The sequence below is a fragment of the Vipera berus genome (genome assembly GCF_964194415.1).
Source record: "Vipera berus genome assembly, chromosome: 2".
NCBI lineage: Eukaryota > Metazoa > Chordata > Lepidosauria > Squamata > Viperidae > Vipera > Vipera berus.
In genome coordinates, this window is record NC_138203.1 from 244,998,069 (window position 1) to 245,025,564 (window position 27,496).

General features: G+C 36.2%; 1 protein-coding gene across 1 annotated transcript in view; it reads right to left on the reverse strand.

Moving 5' to 3' along the window:
- The window catches only part of ITPR1 (inositol 1,4,5-trisphosphate receptor type 1), a 201,613-nt gene that overhangs the window by 67,082 nt on the left and 107,035 nt on the right, over window positions 1-27,496 (reverse strand). Inside the window, exons 37-39 of the mRNA XM_081318646.1 lie at window positions 27,203-27,235; window positions 8,711-8,843; window positions 7,602-7,792 (exon numbers count right to left, since the gene is read on the reverse strand). Coding sequence (XP_081174772.1) covers window positions 7,602-7,792; window positions 8,711-8,843; window positions 27,203-27,235 — 357 coding nt within the window. The remainder of the gene's footprint in view (window positions 1-7,601; window positions 7,793-8,710; window positions 8,844-27,202; window positions 27,236-27,496) is intronic.

Sequence of the window (27,496 nt, forward strand, 5' to 3'; positions counted from 1 at the left end):
AAGGCAAGACAAGAAGCAACGGATGGAAACTAATCAAGGAGAGAAGCAACCTAGAACTAAGGAGGAATTGCCTGACAAAACAATTAATCAGTGAAACAACTTGCCTCCAGAAGTTGTGAATGCTCCAACACTGGACATTTTTAAGAAGAGATTGGACAGCCATTTGTCTGAAATGGTATAGGGCTTCCTCCCTGAACAGGGGTTGGACTAGAAGACCTCCAAGATCCCTTCCAAATCTGTTATTCTGTTCTCTGTTTTTCAAAAACAGATCATGCCAAACAAATTATAGGGAACGGTTGCTGGAATTGGGTATGTGTAGTTTAACGAAGAGAAGGGTGAGGGGTGACATGATAGCAGTGTTCTAATATCTCAGGGGCTGCCACAAAGAAGAGGGAGACAAGCTATTCTCCAAAGCACCTGAAAGCAGGACAAGAAGCAACGGATGGAAACTAGTCAAGGAGAGAAGCAACCTAGAACTAAGGAGAAACTTCCTGACAGTTAGAACAATTAACCAGTGGAACAACCTGCCTCCAGAGGTGGTGAATGCTCCAACACTGGAGGTTTTTAAGAAGAGACTGGACAGCCATTTGCCTGAAATGGTGTAGGGTTTCCTGCCTGAGCAGGGGGTTGGACTAGATGACCTCCAAGGACCCTTCCATCTTCTTCTTCTTCTTCTTCTTCTTCTTCTTCTTCTTCTTCTTCTTATTATTATTATTATTATTATTATTATTATTATTATTATTATTATTATTATTATTATTATTATTATTATTATTATTATTATCTTATTTCAAAAGCTTGAATTTATATCACATATTGTTGGGCCAATAAGTGATAGTAAGACAGCAGTGAAGTACTGTAGATTACAATGTCAGCTCTTTCCAGCTCCACGTGATCAGAGCATCCTCCTTTCATCGGATTCCACTTCAAAGGAAAATACAAGAACATACCAAAAATCCAAATCACCTACAGTAATACAACTGGAGACTTGTATGAAGTAAGAATTTTGAAAATGTATTTTTCACAGACAAATACTTAGAGTCTCATTTATCGCATACAACACAGGTTGAGGGCAATAGTAAGAACTAAAAAAAAAACCCTCTCAGCTTGGTTAGCTTTGACAGACAGTTCTTCCATAGTAGACTAGCATTTCAGGTGACTTTTAGCCAGCTACTTTGGATATATTTACTTATTTATTGTATATTCCACCTTTATTATTTTTCTAAACAACTCAAGGAAGAGAACATATCTAATACTCTTTCTTCCTCCTATTTTTCTCACAACAACCCTCTGAGGCAAGTTGGGCTGAGAGAAAATGACTGGCTGAAAGTCACCTTCATTAGGATCTATTTAGCTTCTTCCTTAACTTTCACTGCAGATAAACTTGTCTTTACGCTTGCAATCAGGTATTAAGACTAAGAACTGCAAAGCCAACAAAAACATTTTAGGTGTTCATTAGACCCCACTTTCTCTTGTCCTGAAACTGTCTATATTGGACCATTCCGTTGCTGAAATATCGTAACTAAATTAAACTTCTATTACTATCCTACACATGGAAATGGATTGGTGCAAGGCAGCTTTCACAGCCAGCAAGAAGTTTGGTAAGGGGTTTCTCTTTTGTTCCTTAATAGTTATGACAGGGTACTACAATCTGATTTTAAAATAACCAGAAGCACCAATAGATTACCCATAATTAGAGACTGTAATTTTCACATACAGTCCAGTATTAGTTATGTTGTGACAAATCAATCTTCAGAACTGAGGCCAGAGTTACTAGTTTTCTCCCACTGGGAACAATCTACGCTGTCAAATGGGCCATGGGTACTTGATTTCTGAAATTTTCTTGCACGAGATGGGTGTCTGCAGCCAAAATGCTAATTAGCTGCCTGCTTTTTTATATTAGGGACAAACATCCAGAGCAAGTATAGAAAGCAACAGAAAAGGGAAGATGTTTTCAAGTGAGCAAATGGGGGGGAGAGAAGAGATTATGTGCAAAAATTACAGGTAGTATCACAAGTTCTGCTTTTATTCTTGCCCTGATTAAAAATGTAGCAGAACAAGCAGATGGTTCTGGGTCTGTGGGAGTCATGGGACTACAATTTCAATATATTTTTAAAAAGTACCACTTTCTTCACACATTTAACACAGCTGCAGCAAACACACACCCACAGAAGTATAGTGAGCCTTTAAACCACACATTACCAGCACAGGGGAGAAAGACACATCCTACTTCCTTCCTGAATGAAGGATTTGTATGTGGGTGTGAGAACAAGGACGTTTTACTGGCTCCTGGAAGTCAGCAACCCTTTAAAATATTTTTTATTTGGAAGAGACAGCAGAGAAAAGGGAGCTGAAGAAAACCATGGCAACCAGTCAGTCCACCTACCCACACCACCCACTAGCTTCATTTGCTGACGCATAAAAAAAAAGCCAACCGAAAGATCTCAAGCTGTTTCTACCAGCTTGAGAAGGTGAACAAACCCTCAGAGCTCATTAAATTCCTTCCTTCACTTCTCTTGTATACCTGCAGCTACTAGCCAGTTGAATATAAATAGAAGTTATATAACATCCTTGTTGATTCCTGTGTTAAAAAATAAAATAAAAATAGCGTGACCTTGCTTTAAAAAGGCTGGCGCTTCCTGCTTATCAAGGACTAATCCTGATAGGGATTAACCTGAATCCACCTGTAGCTGATTTAAATGCTGGGGGGAAAAAGTTACATTAAAAAGAAGGAAGTCCTGGGCTGTTCTGTCCTGATTTGGGGGGGATCCTCTAACATTTGTGCATTAATTACCTGGGCAAATCTCATCTTATGAAGCCATTTTAATTAGCTTGGAGAATTGTATTTCGTTTATACCTATAGAGAGCAGAAAACCGGACTATGATTGCATCAAAAACTAAAAACAACTAAAGCTAAAGCTAAAACTGAATAGGTTTGCTATAAATTCTCTTCCCCCCCCCCCCGCTCCTTTTTACACCCTTGGTATCTTGTTCAGCTGTTTCATAACTTGACTACCATCAACAGGAAAGTTAGCTAGTTGGTTTGGTAGTTGAAAGTCAGCAGAGGGGTTTCATTTTGCTCATTCTGGGCTTCTGCCTAAGGGAAGTCATGCCCACTCCCTGAAGTGAGTCTGCATGCTGCTCATCACCCAAATGCTATCTCTTACCCATCTCTTCTAGCTACAATATTACAGGAATGGATGATGCTCCAGAAGAGGAGATCAGTACACTGTGTAACTTGAAGTAACTGGGCTTTTATCAGGCTGCAAAATAGGTTTTAAGACTCTTCTAGTTAGGTATGGGCCAGGGGCTCGGGGAGAATAAGCAGTGTAGCTGGTCTTCTACATATAGAGATGAGGGAAAGAAAGAGAATAGATTTGTTTTTAATGTTTTGGAACAGAAAAAAAATTAAAGGTTGCTTAACTAACCCTCCTACCTATCAGATTTCCTTTTCTTACATTTTTCTTATCTCAAGTTCTAATTAAGTCTTACCTTGCTGCTATAACTCCACTATTCCAAATTATTAACCTCTCCTTTCTCTCTGGCTCCTGTTCTTCTGGAAAGATTCCACTGTCATCTTTATTCTCTGTATTGACCTATGCTATTTACTTTTAGCTTTCTGGAATCTGCTGCTTAGTTAAACTGTGCTGACTTTCATTTCTCTAACTCTGGCTTTGACTATCTCCTCCCTGATATCCATTGCCTACACTTCTCATAAAAACCATTAATAATTTCCCCTCTACCAAAACAAAGAACTTTTACTCTCTAACTCTCTATGACCTTTTGGCTTTGATATAATATCCTCCTTTTATGTTCGAGTCTCTATGATTCCAGTCCTAGGCTGTTCTGTTCTTACCTGTTTAATTTATCTTTTGATGTTCCCCACTTTAAATTAAATATTAGACAACTTGTTACAACATTAACAAGAATTACACCCTAATGGCCCAGTAGTTACAATGCAGTATTGCAGGCAAACTCTGCCTACAGACTGGAGTTTGATTCTGACGAGGCTCAAGGCTGACTCAGCCTGTCATACTTTCGAGTTCAATAAAATGAGGACCTAGATTGTTGGGAGCAATATGATAACTTTGTAAACCAAGAGAGTGCTGTAAAGCACTGTGGGGGTGGTATATAAGTCTAAGTGCTATTGCTATTCATTTAAAATACAGCATAGCTCAAGGATTCATGTTTAAGTGTGGAAATCTGATGACATGGAATGAGCTATTATTAGCTATTATGCTGGTGATACATTTCTGTCCTAGATCAAACAAGTGATGTTATGCAGGTTCTGTCTCAGAGACTGGAGAATGTAGGAATGTGGATGGGAAATAACCAAATTAGCTTGACCCTGCCCAAACTGAGTTTTGGGGATTGTGGATTCTAGTTCGTGTTGCACTAGCCCAGAAAGAAATGGTATGCAATTTGGAGCTCTTTCTGAAATCATTTTTTCTGTTTAAAAAGCAGATGGCAGCCCTGGCCAAGAGGGCTTTTATACAAAGTGTAACACTTGCAGCTCTTCCTGGCACTGCTCATGTTACACGATAGGATAGGATAGGATAGGATAGGATAGGATAGGATAGGATAGGATAGGATAGGATAGGATAGGATAGGATAGGATAGGATAGGATAGGATAGGATAGGATTAGATCTGGAAGGGACCTTGGACATCTTCTAGTCTAGCTCCCTGCTCAAGTAGGAGAACATGTACCATTTCAGACAAGTGACTCTCTAGCCTCTTCTTAAAAACATGGCTTAGACATCTGCAGAGTAGTTTACTGCAATGAGCTCTATGTAAGACTGCCCTTGAAGACTATCCAAAAGTTGTAGCTAGTCCAGAATACAGTAGTATGGCAGTTATGAGCACATTTCTGGTATGTGAACTGCACCAGTGTGCTTTCAGGTGGAATTAAGGTACTAGTGGTCACCTATAAAGCCCTCCAAGGCATGGAGTTCAGATATTTGCAGGACCCACTTTTCCATAGTTGTTTCTACCTATCCCAGTATCTCTGAAGGTGAGGCATGCAATGGGTCCTTCAGTTAAAAAATGACATCTTAAGGGACCCTGGGAGTATGATATTTTGTTGCGGTGCCTGCTCTCTGCAGCATCATACCACCTGAGACAGATTGGCCCTGACTCTGCTAGCCTTTTGTAAACTGATGAAGACCTGGATGTGTTCCAGGGCCAGGAGATTCACAGGTGAGTTGGCTGATTGAAAAGTTTCAGTCAATTGAATGAATGAACCTTTTTTTGTCAAAGTACAACTATGTATATATTGAGATTGGCTGAGCCTCCCTTTGTGCCCCCACCCCCAACTCACAGTGACAACAAACCCTCCATCTTATTACACCATGTGAGCTAATTGCACAACACACTGGCCTCGCAAGTCAATCATGCATAAAGTTTATAAAATTATACCCCGTTCAAGAGCCTAACAGCCCATGGATAAAAGCTGTTCTTCAGCCTGTTGGTACGGCTGGCTATACTCCTATATCTCCTACCCGATGGTAGGAGAGTAAAGAGATACCGACCAGGGTGTGAGTCATCCCTGATAATTTTCCTCACTTTTCCAAGGCAGCGAGCCCTCGCGATGTCATCCAGTGGTGTCAGGGGACAGCCCACAATGTCTTGTGCTGTGCTCACTACCCTCTGTAATACTTTCCTATCTGCAGCTGTCAGACCAGCATACCAAACCACAATACCATACGAGAGAACACTCTCTATAGTAGACCAGTAAAAGAGGGTCATTAGCCTCTACCCTGTTCTTCGGCAAGACACTGAGAAAGTGTAGTCTCTGTTGGGCCTTTCAGGCCACCTGGGTTGTATTAACTTTTCAGGTAAGATCTTCACAGAGGTAGACTCCCAGAAATTTAAAGGAGGAAACTCTCTCCACACAGCCCCCCGCCCCCCGATGTAAAGTGGGGCAGGTTCCTCTTTTTTTCCTCCAGAAGTCTAGCACCATCTCTTTCGTCTAGCCGATGTTCAGGTGCAAGTTGTTGTTGAAACACCATATGGATAGTTTTTGTACCTGCCCCCTGTATGCTGTCTCATCCCCACCTGTAATAAGACCCACTACGGTAGTATCATCTGCGAACTTAATTATTGCAGTAGATGGGTCGGATGATACACAATTATATGTGTACAATGAGTACAGGTAGGGGCTAAGCACGCAGCCCTGTGGCAAGCCAGTGCAAAGCTTCAGGGTGTGTGTGTGTGGATTGTTTAGCTAGATTCATTCTCAGTGACCACTGTTGCTTTTAATTCTTTGCTAATATTATTTTTTTTAGTGATTCAACATATTGCATGTATTATTAATAGTGTTTGTGAGATAGGTACCATAAATGAATAAATGAATAATGTTTAAAAATGCTATTTTCTAACAGAGAGTCAGTTTGATGTAGTGATTAAAGCACCAGGCTAGAATAGCAATGGCAACAGCATTTAGACATATATACCTCTTCACAGTGTTTTACGCTCTTCTCTAAGCGGTTTACAGAATCAGCATGTGGTCCCTAACAATCTGGATCCTCATTTACCAACCTCAGAAGGATGGAAGGCTGAGTCAACCTTGAGCCAGTGAGACTCGAACTCCCCAAAACCAGGAGACTGTGAGTTCTAATCCCAAGTCATATGAATGGCCTTGGCTCAGTCCCTCTCTCTCAACTGTCAGAAATAAGCAACAACAAACTACTTGCAAAATCTTGCCAAGAATACTGCAGGGGTTAGTCCAGGCAGTCACCAGGAGTCAATACTGACTTGAAGGGACAAAAATAAAAAATAGAAATGGCGTATGGCTGCTTAAAAACATAAGCTATGGTGATTGAGATGCTGGAAACAGGGTTGATGGGCCATTTGCTGTAAAAATGTACAATTATGGCATGAACTCAGAAGGAAGGGAGGAGATGTATGTTTGCAAAGCCTGCATAACAAAGATAAAGGGAGAGGGAGTGTGGACTGGTGGGGCCCCTTTCAATATAAAAACAAGAGCAGACTGTCAGGAATATAATACAAGACACATATTGTTAAGATAAGGAATAAGGCTAAGACAGAGCCAATAGAAAAAATGCTAAAAGGCTTCTAGGATGCCTATTAGATAACTTTTAGGAATAGGGTTGAAGTAGAGCCAATAGAATACTTGTTAGATAACCTTTGAAGTGTTTATTAGAAATAGGGATGGCGTGGAGCCAATAGAGGACGCTTTAGATAGCTTTCAAAAAGCCTATTAGACAATGTTTCTTTATCCCGCCTTGAAAAACTGTATAAAAGCTTGTTGAATCCTTTGCTCTGGGTCCTGACATTTTGCTGACTGGACCTCTTTTGCTGAAGTGCTTCAATAAAAGGAAATCAATCCTGCACATCGTGTCTGGTAGTTTTCATTGGCTTTGGCACCAGTCTAAGACCAGAATTTGAGGACAACAAGGTACCCTACTCATCTGAGTAAAGATATTTTTGGACCATTGATACTCCAATGGCAGCCATTTTTGAGAATTCATATAAGATTCCAGATATACTGACAGATCTCTAACTAGCAGAATCCTGCTTCTTGTTTGTTTGTTTTTTTCTGCAAAGATTCAAAACAGAAGCATGGGAGTAGTTTTCCTACCTGTATAATTGTGTTGCCACCTTCCAGTAGGGCAATAGCCAACAGGATGCTTTCATGGAAAACTCTATCACTAGTGGCATTCATGATGAGGTCTATAACTAAGTTGGATGCTCCTTCCTTATCCAGGTGACACTGGACTTCTGTCAAACTCATTTCACCACGGCTTGTTGAGCTGGATCCTGATCCACCTCCTACAAAAAGAAACAAACAAATAAAGCCTTTTGAGTTTCTCAACATTAGAAAATATGTCGCTTTCATTCAAATAATTAAAGCAAGCAAAGAAAGTTTTAACTGTGAAAATGTTCTGGTTTATTGTCTGCTTTGCACTATCATGCTTTGCTCTTTATGGTGTTAGCAAGTGATGGTGTTATTAGAAATGTTATTTATTTTTTAATATTATTTCCAACCTCAAGGAGCTCAAATGTTATAGCATTATAAATAGAAACAATATCATAATGGTTTCCTAACTATTGTAAAACAATCATAAATTACTAAACCAGGAATAAATTTAACGTAATTAAAACTATTTGAAAAAGGAAGCCTAAAAAACTTTTCTAAAAAAGCTAGTTCAGACGCTATTACAGACAAATTATAAACCACCCAGAGAATTTATATTATTACGTGCAAACTAGTATAATAAACTAATCACTGTGGTGACACAAACAATATTAACTCCTGTTCTCCTGTTCTCCTTTAAACCTGAAAAATTTACAAGTTGGTTAAAGACAATAAAAATAAGTGTCATTTGGGGCTGTTATTACTGATCAGAATTTAGAAATATTATTCTTTGTACCCATGTGGTCTCTCCATGTTTATCACTTCTTGTTTCATTCTTTAATGCAGAGATATCAGTGGACAATTTGCACTGCAATTTGCACTACAAATATTGAAAATTATAATCTCTTAGCTGTCCCACATTTTTCCTTAGATCAGATCTGTCATTACATATACATAGTCCTCCTTTAATGACATTGTCAGTGACTGATCTAAGTTATGATGGCCTTGAAGGCTTATGAGTCGTAGTGGTGCAGTGGTTAGAATGCAATATTGCAGGCAAACTCTGCCCACAGTCAGGAGTTCGATCCTAATCAGCATTCAAAACATCCTACCTGCTCCTCCAGGTTTGTTGGGCCCTGCAGGAGATAAAGGGCCATTGCCAAAGCTGGTGAGGCTCTCTCGTCTTCCTCCACTTCTGATGTTCCCATAGTAACGATTTACCAAAACCTGTCTCAGGGCCTCCCCCTTAATTCAAAGATATTGAAAGACAAAAAACACACGATGAATGGAACAAGTGAGCCAAAGTCAACAAAAATAGTAAAATTGGATTTCAGCTGGTTAGAAACACAACAGAAATAAGACTGTGAAGAAGAGATATGAATGTATATTAATGACATAAATATTATGTACTTATACTCATTTAAAAATGTTATCTCTAGATCTTCAAATACTTTTATGAATGCTACAAGTGGCTTTACACTAAAAAAATTAGCATATTCTAATATGAATGAAACATGGAAAGAGCCAGTGAAAATTGTATATAGGACACAACTGAAAATAGCCCTTAAATATTTATGAAACTAATTATATTATCGTTCTTTGACTGGTTAAAATTATTGAAAGTATACATAATGTAAAGTTTCCCATCTTACATTTCCAGAAAAGTGTTTCTTACCATGAAATAAAATATCTGTGGATCTCATGTCTCTATCAGTGAAGTAAATTGAATGGGTTCCTTTACTTATTGAAAGTATACATAATGTAAAGTTTCCCATCTTACATTTCCAGAAAAGTGTTTCTTACCATGAAATAAAATATCTGTGGATCTCATGTCTCTATCAGTGAAGTAAATTGAATGGGTTCCTTTACTTAGGAACTTCCTAATTCAGTTATATTAACTTTTAAATTCAGATAATTACAACCTAGCGTACAATTTCTTAAATTTTGAAAAGGTGGATCAAGAAATGCAAATATTTCAACAGAAATGACACATGATACGAAATGGATACCGTAGGCCCTTTCCTATCTCCTTCTTTCCTACCTCTATAAGGACAATGACAACCATTAATATTAGAACTGTCTACGAATATAATACTAAGCAAGTAAAGTTTTTAGTGTACACTCGTTGCCTTCTGAGAAGCATTTCTCCTTTATTTTTTCAGCAGCTGCATATGCTGGCAAACAGTTTTCTTGTTTTACAGAATACTGCAGAGATGATTGCCAAAAAGAGAATCCCATCAAAATATCTCAAGTTGGAGAAGTGATATTAGAAGGAATCCAAGCAGGTAAAGTTACCACTGTAAATCTCATAATAAATATTGTTTCTTCTTTTTTTGTCTTTTTATTGATTTCCGGGAAAAATGGGAAGAGCTGTTTTCCCCTGTCAGCAATAAACCTGCAGGATAGAATCAGAGTACATTTGTGTTTTGTCTCATTTTATGCCCCATCACCCCCATCAGGTGAACTGCTGCTCTTGACACACCCACTACTGGCACGTTCAGCCCTGCTCTAGTGAACTGTTGCTGTGAAAAGGGGAACAGATTAGAATAGTTCAAAGTCCCAATATATCAACATTGCAAGCAGTTTTACAAGATTGAAGCACTTTTAACACTATTCCTAACGTGTAATTTTATCTCATTTCAAGATAGCACAAGGTAACTTTTTGTAAAAGGTTTCTTTTAAAAAATTTAAGAGTTATGCAAAACTCAAAATACATAGAAAATTCAGTTTGAGCAAGGCTCTCTTCAGCACACTTTTGTTGCACAACATATCCTTGAATCAGCTGCATCCAAATTTCTTGAGGAGTTAAACATCCTACCTATGATATCCCCAGATTTGGCAGGCTTTGTCCAAGCACTGAATCTATATTTCCCTTAAACTGATTCCTGAAATATAACAATGCTAAATAGATTGTTGGAGGTTACACATGAGCCTCTCCCATTCAAATCTAGTGAGAGGCAAAGAAGCTTCTAAGAAGGAGTTAGAAGACTATATCTAGACTGCTGGGTTCTAACAAAATTAGATTATTCTTCAGAATAATCTTGATAGTGAGGATCACCCTTTAGATCTGACAAAGAAAGGAACATTCAGACTGTAAACAGTTTTATGTTATACTTTTGGAAAATCTTTACAAAAGTGAGATAAATTTTTAATTTTATATATATATATATATTAGAATATATATATATATATTTTCTAAAATATATTATTATTATTATTATTAATTTTATTTGTATACCGCCCTTCTCCCGAAGGACTCAGGGCGGTGAACAGGGCAATACACATTAAAAAAAACAAGATACAAAAATTAAAAACGATTAAACAAAATGCCCACGAATAAGTTAAAACACATTAAAAAGTAGGTTAAAACAGATTAGTAAAACCCAACCCCATCCCATCAGGCCAGGCCAGCTTGTTCGAAAAGGTAGGCTTTGAGATCGCGCCGGAAGGAGCAGAGGTCAGGCGCCATCCGGAGCTCGACCGGAAGATGGTTCCATAAATCCGGCACGCCCACAGAGAACGCCCTCCCCCTGGGGGCCACCAGTCGACATTCTTTGACCGGTGGCACCCTGAGGAGGCCCTCTCTGTGGGAGCATACTGGGCGGAGGGAAGTTGACACCGGCCGCAGGTGCTCCCCAAGGTATTCCGGACCCATGCCATGTAGGGCTTTGTAGGTCATTACCAACACCTTGAATCTCACCCGGAAGACAACTGGAAGCCAATGCAGCTCACGGAGCAGAGGTGTAACATGGGAGTGTCGGGAAACTCCCAACACAACTCTCGCGGCTATATATAAAATATAATATAATAAGAAGTGGAAAATAAATACTCTCAATAATAAAATAAATAATAATAGCAGTAAACAGCCTGGAAATAATTTTTTGTATCGACATGAAACAATTATTTCCACATGCTTTGAACATTTAAGATATTAAGTTATACACTACTTAAAAATGGCATATGTACATAATTTCTTAAGAGAGCAGGGAAGAATATTAATTATAATAAAGAATATTATTCTGCAAATAAAAAATCACTTTTGTATTTTTCATTTTTATGTATACCTCCTGTTTTACAGGAACAGATAATAGATTACTCAGAGTTTGTACTGGCTTTATCATGAGTAAAAATAACTATATAAAGGATTACAGGAAGTATTTCCTCAATCATTAAAGTAATATGAATTTTGACTTCAGTAAGAGATCTTATTCACACACTCTGCTGACTCCAATGAGAAAGGAGTGCCATGCAGATTGAATTTGGTTTGCCTGCACTTCACATACTTGCCCTTTAAAAAAAGATGAAGAATATTTGAGTCAGCTTTATCAGGTAGAAAGAATTTCAGCTCAGGTACTTGAGCTGGGTTTGACCAATGGACAATACTCTAGTAATAGTTTTCTATGAACTATGTTACAGTGACATTTAAATATCACTTATTAAAGCAAACTTTTCAATATCATGCCTTCAGATATACCAAACTTTCCCGCCTATAATTCCTAGCATATATACCCCAAATTAGGCGATACTAATATTTGCTATAAACAGTATTAATGTAACAACAGAACATGGCTACACTAATAGTCTGAACTGAACAATAATAATTGTCAGACCTGATAAAAGCTGAATTCAACTAACGATTGCCCGCAGTTTGGGTTACATAAAATAAAATAAATAATCTATCTACTTATCTCCCTACCTATCTCCCTACCAATCTATCGAGACCAGTTCTTTCATTTGTATAATTTGAAAACAACAAAATCAGGCAAATTAATTGCACTTCAACTATGTCATCTTTCTGCTTCAAAGAAAGCTACAGTATTTGTTACCAGCAGCAACCATAACATCACTATATATAGTGAGATATACATTGAAGATAAGCTTAATTCCTATCCTCACAGAAAAAAGAAAGCATTCATGATGATTAGATCTAGGTGTAAAAGAAAGCTATTACTACTGCAAAAGGATAACATCTTCCACCATTCTTCCTTTCTGAAATTAATGTTATATGTAAAAGAATTGTACACTTTATACTGCCATAATAAATCTTAAATATGATTTCAGCCATTCAGTTTGTAAAGATATTTTTGTTTCTAATTCTCTGTGCAATATACTTCATTTATTTGTTTGTTTATTTGTTTATCAAACTTATTAACCACCCATCTCTCTCACAGAGGGGCTCTGTGCAATGCTCAACTGACAGAACAAATTAAGGAAACGTGGTTTATTCAAGGCTCCAGTCATTCAGAGTTAAATGGAATTTTACCTCTACTACAGTATTTCTCTTTTAATTCATTCCCTGAAATCTAACGTGGTAAAGGCATTATATAACCAGAGCAACAATGCATCACCAAATACTTCATCAGCCCACAGATTTTAGGAACATAGTTGACTGCCTTGTTTTTCAATATCCTATGAAGCAAATCAGAAATCAACAAATCTTCCTGGTAAAATTCCACAATAGTAAAGTATTTAAGACAGTAAGAGAGAATATTGTTTAAGAACCTCTATAACAGGGGTGTCAAACTCGCAACATCACGTGACATGTCGTGACGTATCGTGACTTTTTCCCCATTGCCGGCAATGGGGTAGGCGTGGTTTTGGCACGACACATCCGGCCCACGGGCCGGCAGTTTGACACTCCTTCTCTATAACAATTTCTAAATGCCCAATCCAAGCTTTAAAAACTGGTCAAAGCTTCTTTTGTTTTCATAACATTTTCAGGGAAAATACTCATTCTTTAGATATGTATTTTCCTTAATTAAAATAATTATATAAAAAACAATGAAACCCTTTTGCAATTAGCATCCAACATATTCATCTTTAATCCACTGCCAAAGATACATACCCTTTTTTGATCTTCAAGCTGTCTCTCTGGTAGACTTTGATCAAGCTCCTGGCGAGTATGGAGAGATTTTTTTAAAGATTGGTACTACAGAGATACTGAATAAATTTTAAATAAATAAGTATTGCTCTTATACAGTGGGTTATATCACTCTGAGTACTACGGGAGGTTAAATCATGTGACAAACAAATGCAGGATTGGGCAATCTGTAGCCCGCAGATCCCAATTGCCACCACACTGTACAAAAATATGGTCAATTTTGAGCAGCAAAAATTTTCAGGATCAAAGTGGAAATTGGTATCTTATGCCTAAGGAAATCCAGATATAGTTTTATCCTTAAAAATCTCCAATCCTTACAATTCTCACCAAAAGATCCACTTTTTTCATCATTCATGCCTCTTAGGGACATCATTAGGTCTACTCTTGGGGGACCAGCACAGTATTTTTTTTTTAAACTCAAGGATTGCCACTCCTGAACTACTGAAAATTTCCATCATCTAACTTTCATAGTATTAATATTTACATTCGTGGTTTGTTTTCTGCTTTGCATAAAAATACAGAAAAACAGTTTAACTTACATAAAAAGAGCAAATGCAAATGCAAAAAAAGGCTATCACCATGCAAACACGTACTTTACATTGAACACACTGAACTTTACATACAATTCACTTTACTCAAAATATTCCCAAACATGGAAAAACCTTTAATTTCTGCCTGTAGAGACAGCCTTCCTTTATTATAACTTTTTTTTCTAGATACACTAGTTTTTGTGTTGTCTTGATTACCTTTTAAAAGATTTTTTGGGTGAATGATAGGTTGTTGGTTTTTTTTTAGGCAATGCTAAAATTATGGCTTAATATTCAGTGTTTTGATTGATAGAAATTAGAAGATGTTTGGATTCAAAATTGATACATAAGAGTTTTATTGCTGTAAAGATGTTATATATGTATGGAACATTTGCCTGATACAAAAAATAATGACCAGAATATAGAAATCATATAAAATAAAGACCACAGGATTTAATGCCTTTTACTTTACCTGGTCAATGAATTCTTGATTGTTGTTTTTTTCTGGACGTCACATTTATTGTGTCCATATAATAATTTTGTTTGGCCTCCTTGTCTATTTTTGCCCTTACTTCCCCACTGGAACTAGAAGCCCCAGATGGATCTCCTATTTCTACTCTCTGGTCAGGAGGAAAGGAAAGAAATTGCACTCTTCTATTTCTACATTTTAATGCAGCTGCCAAAAAAGCCAACACAGTGCTAGGCTGCGTTAACAGAGGGATAGAATCAAGATCATGTGAAGTACTAATACCACTTTACAATGCCTTGGTAAGGCCACACCTGGAATACTGCATCCAGTTTTGGTCACCACGATGTAAAAAAGATGTTGGGGCTGGAGGCTAAAATGTATAAAGAATGGTTGCTGGTATTGGGTATGTGTAGTTTAACGAAGAGAAGGGCGAGGGGTGACATGATAGCAGTGTTCCAATATCTCAGGGGTTGCCACAAAGAAAGGGAGACAAGTTATTCTCCAAAGCACCTGAAAGCAGGACAAGAAGCAATGGATGGAAATTAATCAAAGAGAGAAGCAAACTAGAACTAAGGAGAAATTTCCTAACAGAACAATTAACCAGTGGAACAACCTGCCTCCAGAAGTGGTGAATGCTCCAACACTGGAGGTTTTTAAGAGGAGACTGGACAGCCATTTGCCTGAAATGGTATAGGGTTTCCTGCCTGAGCAGGGGGTTGGACTAGAAGACCTCCAAGGTCCCTTCCAACTTTATTATTACTATTATTGGTCTTTTTGTTGTTATTTCCCTGGGTAGAGATTAAATCCTTTGACATAAATTAGGGGTGATTCATTTATTTTGAATTATTCTACTGTGTCTTCCTCCAGACAATAGGAAAGTATACGGGTAGGTGGAGATTCATCACTCCCTCCATTCCAAAACTGTCTTCTGCAACTTTCTCCCTAACCCAAATCCCGTTCTCTTCTAAGGATCAGAATTCCTAGGAGGCACTGAAGCTAGAACTTGCCCAGTTAAGTGATTTGGCCATTGTTAAATGAGACAATGGCTAATGTGTCTTCTGCTGTTTCCCATGATCTTCCCATATCTGCATAGCCTTTTTCTAATAGTAGTGTCAGAAACTATCAAAGACAGCAGAGCACTCATAGGAACTCATGGCGTGATCCAATTGATTCTTGAAGTGGTTCTGGGTGGCTTCCCATGAGAAAATGGAAGGTCTCTGGAATGGAGAAGAGGGAGAACAGGGCGTGGTTATCACAGGTAGCTTAAAATAGCAAGGTTGGAATGGAAATATGAACTAAGTTGTTATAAGCAAACTCAGCCTCAGGTAAAAGATGAGATCAACTGTCCTAATGGTAGCTGAATACCTGAAGTATTCTTCTAAAGTGGCATTAGCCTTCTCTGTTTTAGTATGTAACTTTTGTCAGTGAGCACACTGTTCATCCAAGAGATAAAACAAACATTCCGAAAACATACCAGAAGAGAACAGGTATGGTATAAATGAGACTATGGTGAAATCTGTAGTTTTTTTAAAACAACAACAACAACAACAACAACATACTAAATAAAAGTCAGATGAGCTATCCCAGGAGCAAAGCAAAAAGATGAAAGGAACCAACTTTCCATCTGGCCTGAAAATAAGAAGTTTGGCAGGGCAAAAGGCTTGATAAGAAGAGATATGAGCCTTGATACCCGTTCTAATGTAAAATCACCAAAGGTCATGAAGGAGGAGAACAAGAATTTCAAATAGTCAAAATATTCCATTGACCAGATGTCACGGTAAAGCTGAAAAACTTTTTTTTTCCAACAAAAGAAGCAATTTATAAAAATGATAAAGGTGAGCTAAAAATCAAAATAAATTCTGGCACAGTTTTTCCCATTTCTTAAGAAAAGAGATGGAGACAAAAAGAAGTTCCTTGAAAGCAATCTATCCAAGCCCACACATATAGTTCCTGTTCCAGATGAGTATAGATTCAAGTAGGCATAGAAGGGACTTCTTTTCTGCCTCCGTCATGGCCCCATGTTCCAATGGGTAATAGACATCTATAAAAACACTGAACAGCAGGGGGCCTAGACTGCAACTTGCAGTGTACTATTTGACAACTTCTCTCCAGTGAAGCCAATGACAAGCAGTTGGTTGGGTATGATTTTTCAACCAGCTGTACATCCATCTAACGGTCCACTTATTGTGGAAGCTTCTAGCTAATTGCTGGAAAACTAGTCAATCATCTGTGTTATCTGATCCATCTGGATACCAACTTGTTGTGGAGCAAAAAAAATTGATCCACAGCCAACAGCATTGCAGTAATTTCTGTATAAAGTGTTTACTCTCACGGTTGAAGCATTTTCCTCCTGGGACGAAGAGTATGCAGTCCTTGCTGCCTGACTTCAAATCCAAAATAGCTATAATTCTCTTCTCTCTAGAAACAAATACTGCATCCAGAAACATAATGCCAATGAAGGCTTAGAGTTATGATTTATTGCAAACAAGATGCAAGGCAGAACAGCTGTTTACTGCAGAACACAGAAACCAAGCCCTATAAATAAGCCCTTTAATTTAAGATTTAAATATGAAGCCTTTTTCCCCCCTTCTGGTCAATATACTCTTGACTGCTCATTTCCCCAGCTTCAGACCAGATTTACTTATTTAGTGTTAATGCAACAGTTTTGTAGTAGCCTGAGAACGACTGTTTTTTGCTGCATTTACAACTACATACAGTATCTAGAGAGTATCAGTTTAGGGAAAGCTCATTTAAGCTATTTTCAATTTTGCTTTTTTTTTCTTTTCTTGTTTTCTTTTTTTTGGGGGGGGGGAAATGCAGTTAGTTTAACACTGACAGCAATTTTATTTTTTAACTTTCTGAAGGACAGCACTTATACCTGAGACTTATTGTCTGTCATGTATATAACATGAACTGTAGTTTAACATATGTCTGAATCAAAAACAGAATTTCCAATTGGGTTTTAGAAAATATTTCAGGCTTTTGGAAAGATCACTGATAATCTAGAGGTAAAAGTGAATATGAATATTGCATTATTATTTAACATAAATTAACATCACTTGAAAACAAAGACAAGAAGAGCTTAGACATTTGTAGCTATTGTACATTTCTTAATGTGAAAGAATGGAAGATCATGTTTTTGATCTGGTCAAGAGTTTACGAAATATGAAGGTTTAAGAGGGACAACGGCACTGCAGAGAAAAAATCAGTATGTTTAGTGGAGTTAATTGTGTTTATAAACATACAGTACTATGTGTTCTTGAACTAAATACACTGACCTGTCCCACAAAGTTACTACAATAATTAGAAGATGGAGTAAATGTATTAGTTGTCTCTATTGTACATAGATATTTTATACCACCTGCTAACTACATTGTACTTTTTTTCTATATGTACAAAGATCGTAACTGTCCAAGCTGTGGTATGCCCTGTGATCCACTATGGAAGTAAAAGGTGGACTTTACAGAAGAAGGGTATTGATGCCTTTGAATGACAACTGTCTTCCAGTATTTGAGGGGCTGTCAACAAGGAAGAGGGATTATTCTCTAAAGCAGCAGAGGGCAGGACAAGAAACAATGGGTGGAAGCCTGTTAAGGAGATACCCAATCTAGAAATAAGGAGAATTTTTCTGATAGGAGAACAATTAATCAATGGAATAGCTTGCTTCCTGTGATTGCGGTTGTGTTGTTTCATCAATGGAGGTTTTCAAAAACAGACTGGACAATCATTTGAGTGGGATGGTATATGGCATCTGCCCTGAGCAGGGGCTGGGTTAGAAGACAGAACAGGTTAGGAATAGATCCTATAGTCACCAAGAATTGAAAAATGACTTTATGGCACACCACTCAATCCTTTCTAAAAAAAACTCCAAATTCATAATTGGAAGATTGTGATAGGATGGAAATTACTGCGATTAGTGTCTGCAATATCCCAGTTTGAGGGTGAAATTTCTGATAAGCCAAAATAAATCTGAAGTGGTACTTTTGATAAATAAATACACACACACTTAGATACACTATAATAATAATAATAATAATAATAATAATAATAATAATAATAATAATAATAATAATAATAATAATAATAATAATAATAATAATAATTTTATTTATATACCGCCCTTCTCCCAAAGGACTCAGGGCGGTGACTAAGATTTAAATTTCTAGTTTTATCACTGCATAATCTGTAATAATTTTACATTTGTTAAATAATGTACATTAATTTTAATTCATTAATTTTAGTGGTCATCTCCACAGCAATACTAAGAGATAAAACATATAAGGATCACTGAATAATAGCAAACAATTAGTTTACCATTTCAAACACTCCAAAACACAAGATCTATACTCAACCACAGCTACTCTCAAAATCACCAATATTTCTACATTCTACAAATATAGGTGAATAAGTGACACACCTCTATATCGTTTTCCATTTCAGGTGATTTAGGCAGCTATTTAAAAGCAAATATTAAAAGAGAAAACTTTACATTTAAATGCATGGCTAAGACACACAAGTGAAGATAAATAACATTAAACAATAACAACAGTACAGTGCTGATATGACTAATATACATAAAAATTAAAATATACAAGGTATAAGTAGTTATAGTCCTCATTTGAATGATACTCTAGCAAGAAAATCCTGTACCCACAGGTGTACATATGTAAGCAGAAAGTAGTTTGGTAAAATACTGTATAGAATGAGACAACTTACAAACACTGCTCAGTGAATAAATGAATCTGCTCAAATACCTCATATTAAAGTAACTTAGAAAGAAAACCTTTATAGGGGGGGAACTAACCACAAATTATCCTTTTTCAATGGTGAACACCCTCCAGTAATTGAGTTGAATCTAATTGTATACAATGCGCAGGATGTGAATGAAAAAATAGTTTCATTTCCAATTAATTAAATTTTGAAATATTCCCTAACTAAATTTGTGCTACGCTATTCTTCCCCACCCCAAATCATTATCATTGTTTAAATAAATGTAATTTTATGACTGTAATCCATGGGGAATCTAAATATTAAATGTGATAAAATTGTTTAGACTACTATACACCAACTGTATAAAATAATCTACATTTATGCACATGTACAGACACATATACACAGAGTCATCAAATAGTCAGATGGATTTTATTTGTTTAACTGTTAGATTTATGCCTTGTTTTTCCTCTGGGACTTAATGGGAATCTACTTTACATTCTCTCCTCCCATTATCCACCATAATAACCACCCTATGAAATAAAATGCACCCGAGAGAAAGACTAGCCCAAAATCTTCTAGTGAAGTTTCTCTAGCTGAAAATGGGTTTGATCTACCAAATTCTAGTTCAACATCTTAATTATACTACAGGTAGTCCTTGATTTCCGATAGTTCATTTAGTGACTGTTTGAAGTTACGGCGGCACTGAAAAAAGCGACTCATGACCATTTTTCACACTTATGATTGCAGTATCCTCATGGTCCTGTGATCAAATCCAGGTGCTTGGCAACTGGCATGTATTTATGACAGTTGCAGTGTCTGGGGTGTGTGTGTCACATGATCCCCTTTTGCGACCTTCTGACAAGCAAAGTCAATGGGGAAGCCAGATTCACTAAACAACCATGTTACTAACTTAACAACTGCAGTGATTCACTTAAGTTTGGAAAGAAAGGTCATAAAATGGGGCAAAACTCACTTAACTGCCTTGGTTAGCAACAGAAACTTTGGACTCAATTGTGGTTGAGTCAAGGACTGACTGTACTACACTAGCTCTCCACATTATTAAATAACATAGTTACAGCCCTTTTGTAGCTAATGAAAGCCTCATAAATCCTTTCAGTCTCATAGCAATCTCAATGAAATAAGATACTCCTCTGTTGCTATGCAGAAATGTATATTTAATTACAATTTTCACGGGCAAATACTTTCACATAGTCTTCTAGCTATAAAAGTAATTCATAGTATCTTAGTTCTCATAACACCTGGGAAACAATTCAATGAATATCTGACAGACTTCTGCTAATTATGTGATATATACTTTCAAGTAGAAGACAACAGACTGTGTTTAAAGGATGTTATGTAAGAGAAACAAAATATACTGAACAAGAATGAGAGGGATTTGAAAGTGGATTTAAAAATGACAGGCTACAAGAATGATATTGGGAAAAAATGCTACACTGGATATAAAAATGAAAGCTGCTGATGTCTTAGTAATTAAAAGGTATATACAAATAACAAACCAAAAAAATTGATCTGTATATCTTTTTTACATTGGATTTGGAAAAGAAACTAATTTAAGTCTTGAAGAATTTTTTGAGAAGGGACAAGGATCAAATGAAAATAAATCAAGTTTTTGTGACTGCAAAAATAAGTCTAAAGATTAAATTAATTAACCAAATTGCTAAATTGCCTTCAGAACTGACTTACATGAAAAAACACAGTGCAAAAACTATTTAGAAATGCAGTCTATACACACAACCTGACATAAGTTCCACCAAATATAGAAGAATGTACTCATTTATTATTCCCACCTTTCTTTCAATTTAGTATTCAGTACAGCTGAGAATTAAATTAGAAAGTACAAACTAATTTTTAAAAAGCATAAATAAAAATTAACATAAAATTAATTTGCAAATAAGAGTCTGATAAAAAGATCCTAGCAGCTCTTTTAAGGCTCAGAGAATAAATAAAAATATCATCATATTCCTTATTACATTCAGAATGACAAATGTAAAGATAACTATTAGACAAACCGCCCCCCCAGCCCTCATTTTATTAATCTGTTCTTTGTTGTGTATTTTTACATAAAATTTCCTCTTTGTTACTTGTTATTTGGTGCTCCTAAATTAACCTTAACTTTGTCTTTATTAGTTGCTCCTTAGCTAACTGTTCATGTTACTCTTAACCTTGAAGTCCTTGATGCTCTCTGAGCTTGGTAGTTTTCTTGCAAACATTTTACTACCAAACTAGGTAACATCATCAGTAAACTGAAATGTAATAAAAGGGTAATGTATAATGAAATTCCTGGAAGAAAATAACCAAGCTCAGAGAGCACCAAGCACCCACAATTCAACCCTGAGCTATAAATATTATCTTTTAGTGGCACTCTTAACTTTTTATTTCTGAACAAAACTAAATATGCTTAATTGCCTAAAAGTGATTTAGATCAACCAGAGTATCCTCTCCTGCTCCTTCCAATCAATTAAGATAGGCATAGAAAACAATTCCCAATGGTTCAGCCAGAATGGCTGAATAGCCAAAATGGGCAATAACAATAAGACCTGTGATGGCACAAAGGTTAGAATGCAGTATTGCAGGCTAAGTCTGCCCAGTGCCAGGAGTTTGAGCCTCACCAGCTCCAGGTTGACTCAACCTTCCATCCTTCTAAGTTCGGTAAAATGAGGACCCAGATTGTTGTAAACTGCTTAGAGGGCTATAAAGCACCATGAAGCAGTGTATATAAGTCTAAGTGCTATTGCTATTGATACGTGCTAATAAGGGATTCTGGGAGTTCAGCAACATCTCAAACATGTCACCATCCTGATTTAGGAGATCATCAATGTATCCGTTACTGAATAAAAGGCAACCTGAATGTATTTGATAGACTCTCTCTTCATCACAATTTCAGATAAAAATAAGTTCTTTTACAAAGATAGTAGTATTAGGTTTAAATTTATACATATAAAATCAATGTATGTATAAAGTTTCCCTTTTTATATATATTTCTCATTTCAGTTCTTTAATATAGTCAAGCCAGTATGGTTTGTACGGCTTTATTGAAGTTACTGAAGATCATTTTTATCTATCTTATCAACTTCTTCAGTAGCATGGGCTCACATGATTTACATATTTTAAATTAGAGAACAATTTTTTTATTCATAATATATTTAGAAAAATTACAAATAATTTTGTCCTGCAGAGGTTTCTGGCTCTCCTATGTGTTGAAAGACTCTTGGCCCAGTAACAGAATTCACAGATACATATATAGATGAGAAGCCTTTAGGAAAGGCAATTGTTCTATAGTAGCAAATGATTAAAACAATGATTAAGAAAGCATCCAAACTAAAATATAAACTATAAGTATGGATTGATTTGCTAAAATACAGAGTTTAAATAAAGCTTTTTTACTCCATTCCCTCTGCAGCTGTATGAGAAAAAGAAATGTAAGTATTTCCCACTATTTAATTACAACTACAAATATCCCCCAATTAATGGAATAATCTTCATCCAGAGATTATGCTGGAACTAACTTTGACATCCTTCCAAAAAGCTGCCAAAAGTTACACTACAGAGCTTTTGAGAGATGATATTGCCCAATGTGAGTTGACACCATTGTATTATGTTTATTTTATTTTTTTATGTTGAGTTTACATTGTGCTTTTTCAACTTTTTGCAATATTTAGTCAAGGATTTTCCATTCTGCAGGAGCAACTGAAAAAGAAAGAATGAAATGCTGACCAATTTTAATAGTATAAGTTATTAAACTTACAGCTTGTGAAGCTATAGCACAAGTTACTTTCTCAAGGATTCTCAAATTTTGTGGAACTGTGAGCCCTAAAATGATACATATCCTTGAAGTAAAACTAATGCTTTCACTGAGGTTAGGTCTATGCTAGGGGAAAAAAGTAGCACTTTCTCCTAATAAATAAATAATATTAATCTGTAATCTCTAATTATCTATTTTTGCGGTCTCACAACTGTCCATTGGGGATTTGCATGGGCAAAATAAAGAGGAAAGACCTGAATATTTCTGGATTGCCGCTTTTGTCAGTCCACTTAGCTTTTAAACAAAACTAGAACTGTCTGCAAATTTACACAACTTCCTCCAGGGGATTCTCAACTCATAGTTTGAGAACTGCTAAAATATATGGATTGGAAAATGTTTAAAAATTCATCTGACTAAATCTCTCTCAATATTTCACCTTCAATCCGTGTACCAATGCATTTGTTTTACTGGGACCTGGCTGTAGAAATACAAGATACTCACAAGCCTGCTTCATTCTTCTTTAATTTAGAGTGACCTTTAAAATGAGAACAGTATATTCTTAGAGCAATGTAATTTGAATAGCACACCTGGAGTTATTCTCATGCCTACTTTGTGGCTGTCGCCAGCTTCCTTAAAGTGTTGGTACCTGACAAGGTTGCAACTTATCTAGGACTTATCCAACATTTTATTCTGAGTCATCCTGTTACTAATATCTCTATATTGCCTTTCTGCCTTCGTATTGCATGGTGGCGTATAATAATTATACAGTTAAAGCAACTAAAGGGTTTAAAAGTCAAGTTAAAAGAGATGAATTACATCTTTTCTTACAAGTCATTAGAGATGCAGCCCCTAAGGCCTTAAGCAATTCCCATCAAAAACCAGCTGCTTCACTTGAGACTGGAAAATAACTGGGCAATCACTGTGTGTCTTTCATCGTTGGTGAATACTACTGTGCAGCGCTTGGCAAACTTTGTTTTCTATTAAATTCACATGTTAAGACTCGGTGTGCCTGTCAGAAATGGGGAAAAATATACAAAGAAACTGTTCGTTTCAGTCTGGTGTGCATTTCCTTTCCTTTGCCGTTCATTCAGGGAGCAAGGAATAAAAAGCTTCCCTGTGTGAAAGAACTGAAGACAAAATTGCCAAATACCACCTTACATCTTTTGCTCTGGGAGAGTTTTCCTTGTTACCAGAAGGGAGAAGGACTTCCTTCTACAGGTACAAGGAGACAATAGTTTATAGGTAAACAGTAACAGGGAAACTTTACTTGTCTGCAGATGATGATAGCAGAGAAGGCTAATAAGGTCTGTGCTGTAATAACACTGTTTTCAGTACAAATCAATCTGGGCATATTTTATCCTAAAACATTTCTCTTAAATACTTCCTCCTGCTATCTTAACTGACTTGGATGCAGGGAGAAATCCTTCTGATCAGTAGGTTTGTGCATATGCATTAAAGGGATATTAAAGCTTTGGACACAGCTCTTTCTACGCTTATGTAGCTTGTACCTGTGTAGCTCTGTAGCCTTTTACTAATTAATTAATTAATTATTAATTATTTTATTTATTTTATTTTATTTTTTTTAAAAAGAATTAACATCCACTCAGACGCAGGATCTGCCAGTGCTGTCTGGGAATACTGACAGCCACAGTCTGGACTGAACAGTAAACAGCTCCACCACATTCTATTGGCAATTATTGCTGAAGGTCACACATCAGCAGAGAGCCTGAATTCCAGGAAGAAAAAAAAGCTGCCTCTTATGTAACTGCTGCCTGAAAGCTGGCAGATGTCCAACAGAGCAGTTCACTGCAAAGTAAGGTAGGAGGGAGGAAAAGCTAAGTAGGGCATCTCTCAGTTTCTTCAGCATCATTAGGGTGCCCCCTTCTGGCAAAGCGTAATAGTGAAGCGTTAAGGGTGAACTAGTGTGTGATGAATGCTACTTTTATAAATAAAAGTCAAGAAAGAAAGAAAGAAAGAAAGAAAGAAAGAAAGAAAGAAAGAAAGAAAGAAAGAAAGAAAGAAAGAAAGAAAGAAAGAAAGAAAGAAAGAAAGAAAGAAAGAAAGAAAGAAAGAAAGAAAGAAAGAAAGAAGCATGATTAGGGCAATGACTCTATCATAGTTGTGCTCTTGAGGTGATGTGTTTGACGCTGCAGCTATGCAATCTAGTTCAAGACCACAATAATACTGAACAAAGTAAGTTTTTAAAAAATCCGTATATGATTAAAGAGACCGGTTATAAAGAAGAGAAAAAAATTGGTTAATAAGCCTTCCTTTTTTTTCTGAAAGAGTTGTAAGTTTCTTGTTTGGAAGAACAAGTAATTCCCAAACATCCACTACTAAGTTAGTTTGTGTGGGAGACTGAGAGATACAGTATATTATTTAATACTTTTTTCATACCTTCAAGAATTCTTGAAACATTCAGATGAATAAAATTCAGTAACTTTTGTGGGAGCTGTGTTTGAGCAGTATTATATATCTTGTACATTTCTAAGGATGAAATTAAAATATTTCTGCCCTGATTTTTTTTGTTTTAAAAAAAGTTACTGTATTTCAGTTTTTCATTTTCTCTCACATACTAGTTTGGTTGAATAATTTATTTATACAGAGCTTTTCAGTATGCACTTTACTTTTAAAGTGCCATTTTTAACAAAATGGTTACAAAAAGCCCACTTTATCTCTAATTCCTCTTGAAGAAACACAACTTTTCCAGAAACATGCATCACAATTACAAGCATATTTTTCCTCTGGAAGAGCTGTAATTTTCTTATTCTTCCTCAATAGCAGAAATTCATTGGACATAGAATATGAGTTTAAAAGGGCATTTGTTTTTTTGTGCCATGTGTTTGTAAATTGGCTTGTGGAAAAAGAAACACTGTGGTTCCTCAGAAAAGTTTAAGGGAATGCAAACTTCTGCCAGAAGACACTTTTAATAAACAGATAGCGTTCATTTCCTATATTTATAAACACACCTGCCGCTAGCATGGAATCCTTCCACTGAAATCAGCCAACAAAGTTTTCACTGGGTAATCAACGGCTTACATTCTAAACTGAGCTTGATCTCAATCCTGATTTAATGCAAAGACAGTCAGGATGTGTGAAAGCATTTATTTGACAGAAAATCTAAGTAAAAATAAGCAGCCTAAATTCCACGTATATGTTCACAAATTTGGAATGCAGTGTGCTTCTCAACACCCTGAAGCCAAATGAGTTTGCTTTAAATTACTCTGAAACAATAAAACAACTTTAAAAGAGAATTCTTGCTCATTTTTTTTAGTTGACAAAATTCAGTAAAATAAAACAAAGTAATGAAGTAGTCGACCAACACCTCCACCTAATTTATACTCTTTTCTACAATATTTGTAATACAAAAAAAAATCAAAAATCTCTAATACTAACATATTTATGGAGCAGCATCTGATCATATGATAATAATGGCTATAAACTATGAGTGGAATTTTGACGGTAGAAAACCCAGCAGACAAAGGAAAGGCTAACTTAAGCTGATCAATGGGCCATAGACAGAGAACATGTAAATCACTTGCTTCTACAGTACCTCTCTGTTAGAAAGTACATTTATTTTATTTATTTATTTATTTATTTTATTTTATTTGTATACATACTCCCTATTATCAGATAGTCTGATTGCAAAGTTCAAAGAAAGTATACATTTTCCCATGTATGTCTTAGGATCATAGGTTCAGTTAGAAGAAACCACCATAGATTATAGCAGACTTTTATCTGCTGACTTACGGAAATTAAACTGCCATGTAAAAACTGCCGTATAAAAATTAACCAGGCAAGCTACAAAAAATAGCTATTTAATTCTAGGTGCCATCTTTTCTTTCAATTACACAGAGTGGCAAATTCGAGATTCAGGATTTGATTGGCTCATATTTGCACACTAACATTTCTAAATTCAAAGAATTCTTATAAAAGAGTATGTGAAATGTTTAAGCATCTTCATTATACTGCAGGGGAGAGTTACCCATTCAGTGGTCTACTATTTGAAAGAATACAACACGACTGAATCCAAAGAATATGTTCAGACAATACTTTTGGAGAGAGAGAAAATACACAATTAAAATTAAATAATTCGTGGTATGACAAGTTACACTCCACTACATCGCTAGCACAAATATGAGAACCACAAAACATAAACACTGACAAGACAGCATGACATGCTACATGGCTACTGACTTCAGGATACTACCAGGGAAGACTAAAGAAACAATAAAGTAAGAAATTCAAAACCTCAGCATTTTCCAATTCACCAAGTGCAATCAGCTAAAAAGAAAAACAAGAGGGAGACAAAAAAAATTGAAAATAAATATTAATGAAAGAGAAATGGCAAATAATCAGTTACTATAAACACCGAGAATCATAATTTCCACTCTTTCAACCCAGTTCTTTTATGGGATTGTTGATTAAAACAAAACAACCCCCCCTCATTTTCTATCCTGAATACAACACTAGATATAAATATGGCATTTGACATACTAGCCTAGGTTAGCAGAATTGTGCATATGATCCTTTATCAGATGTGGA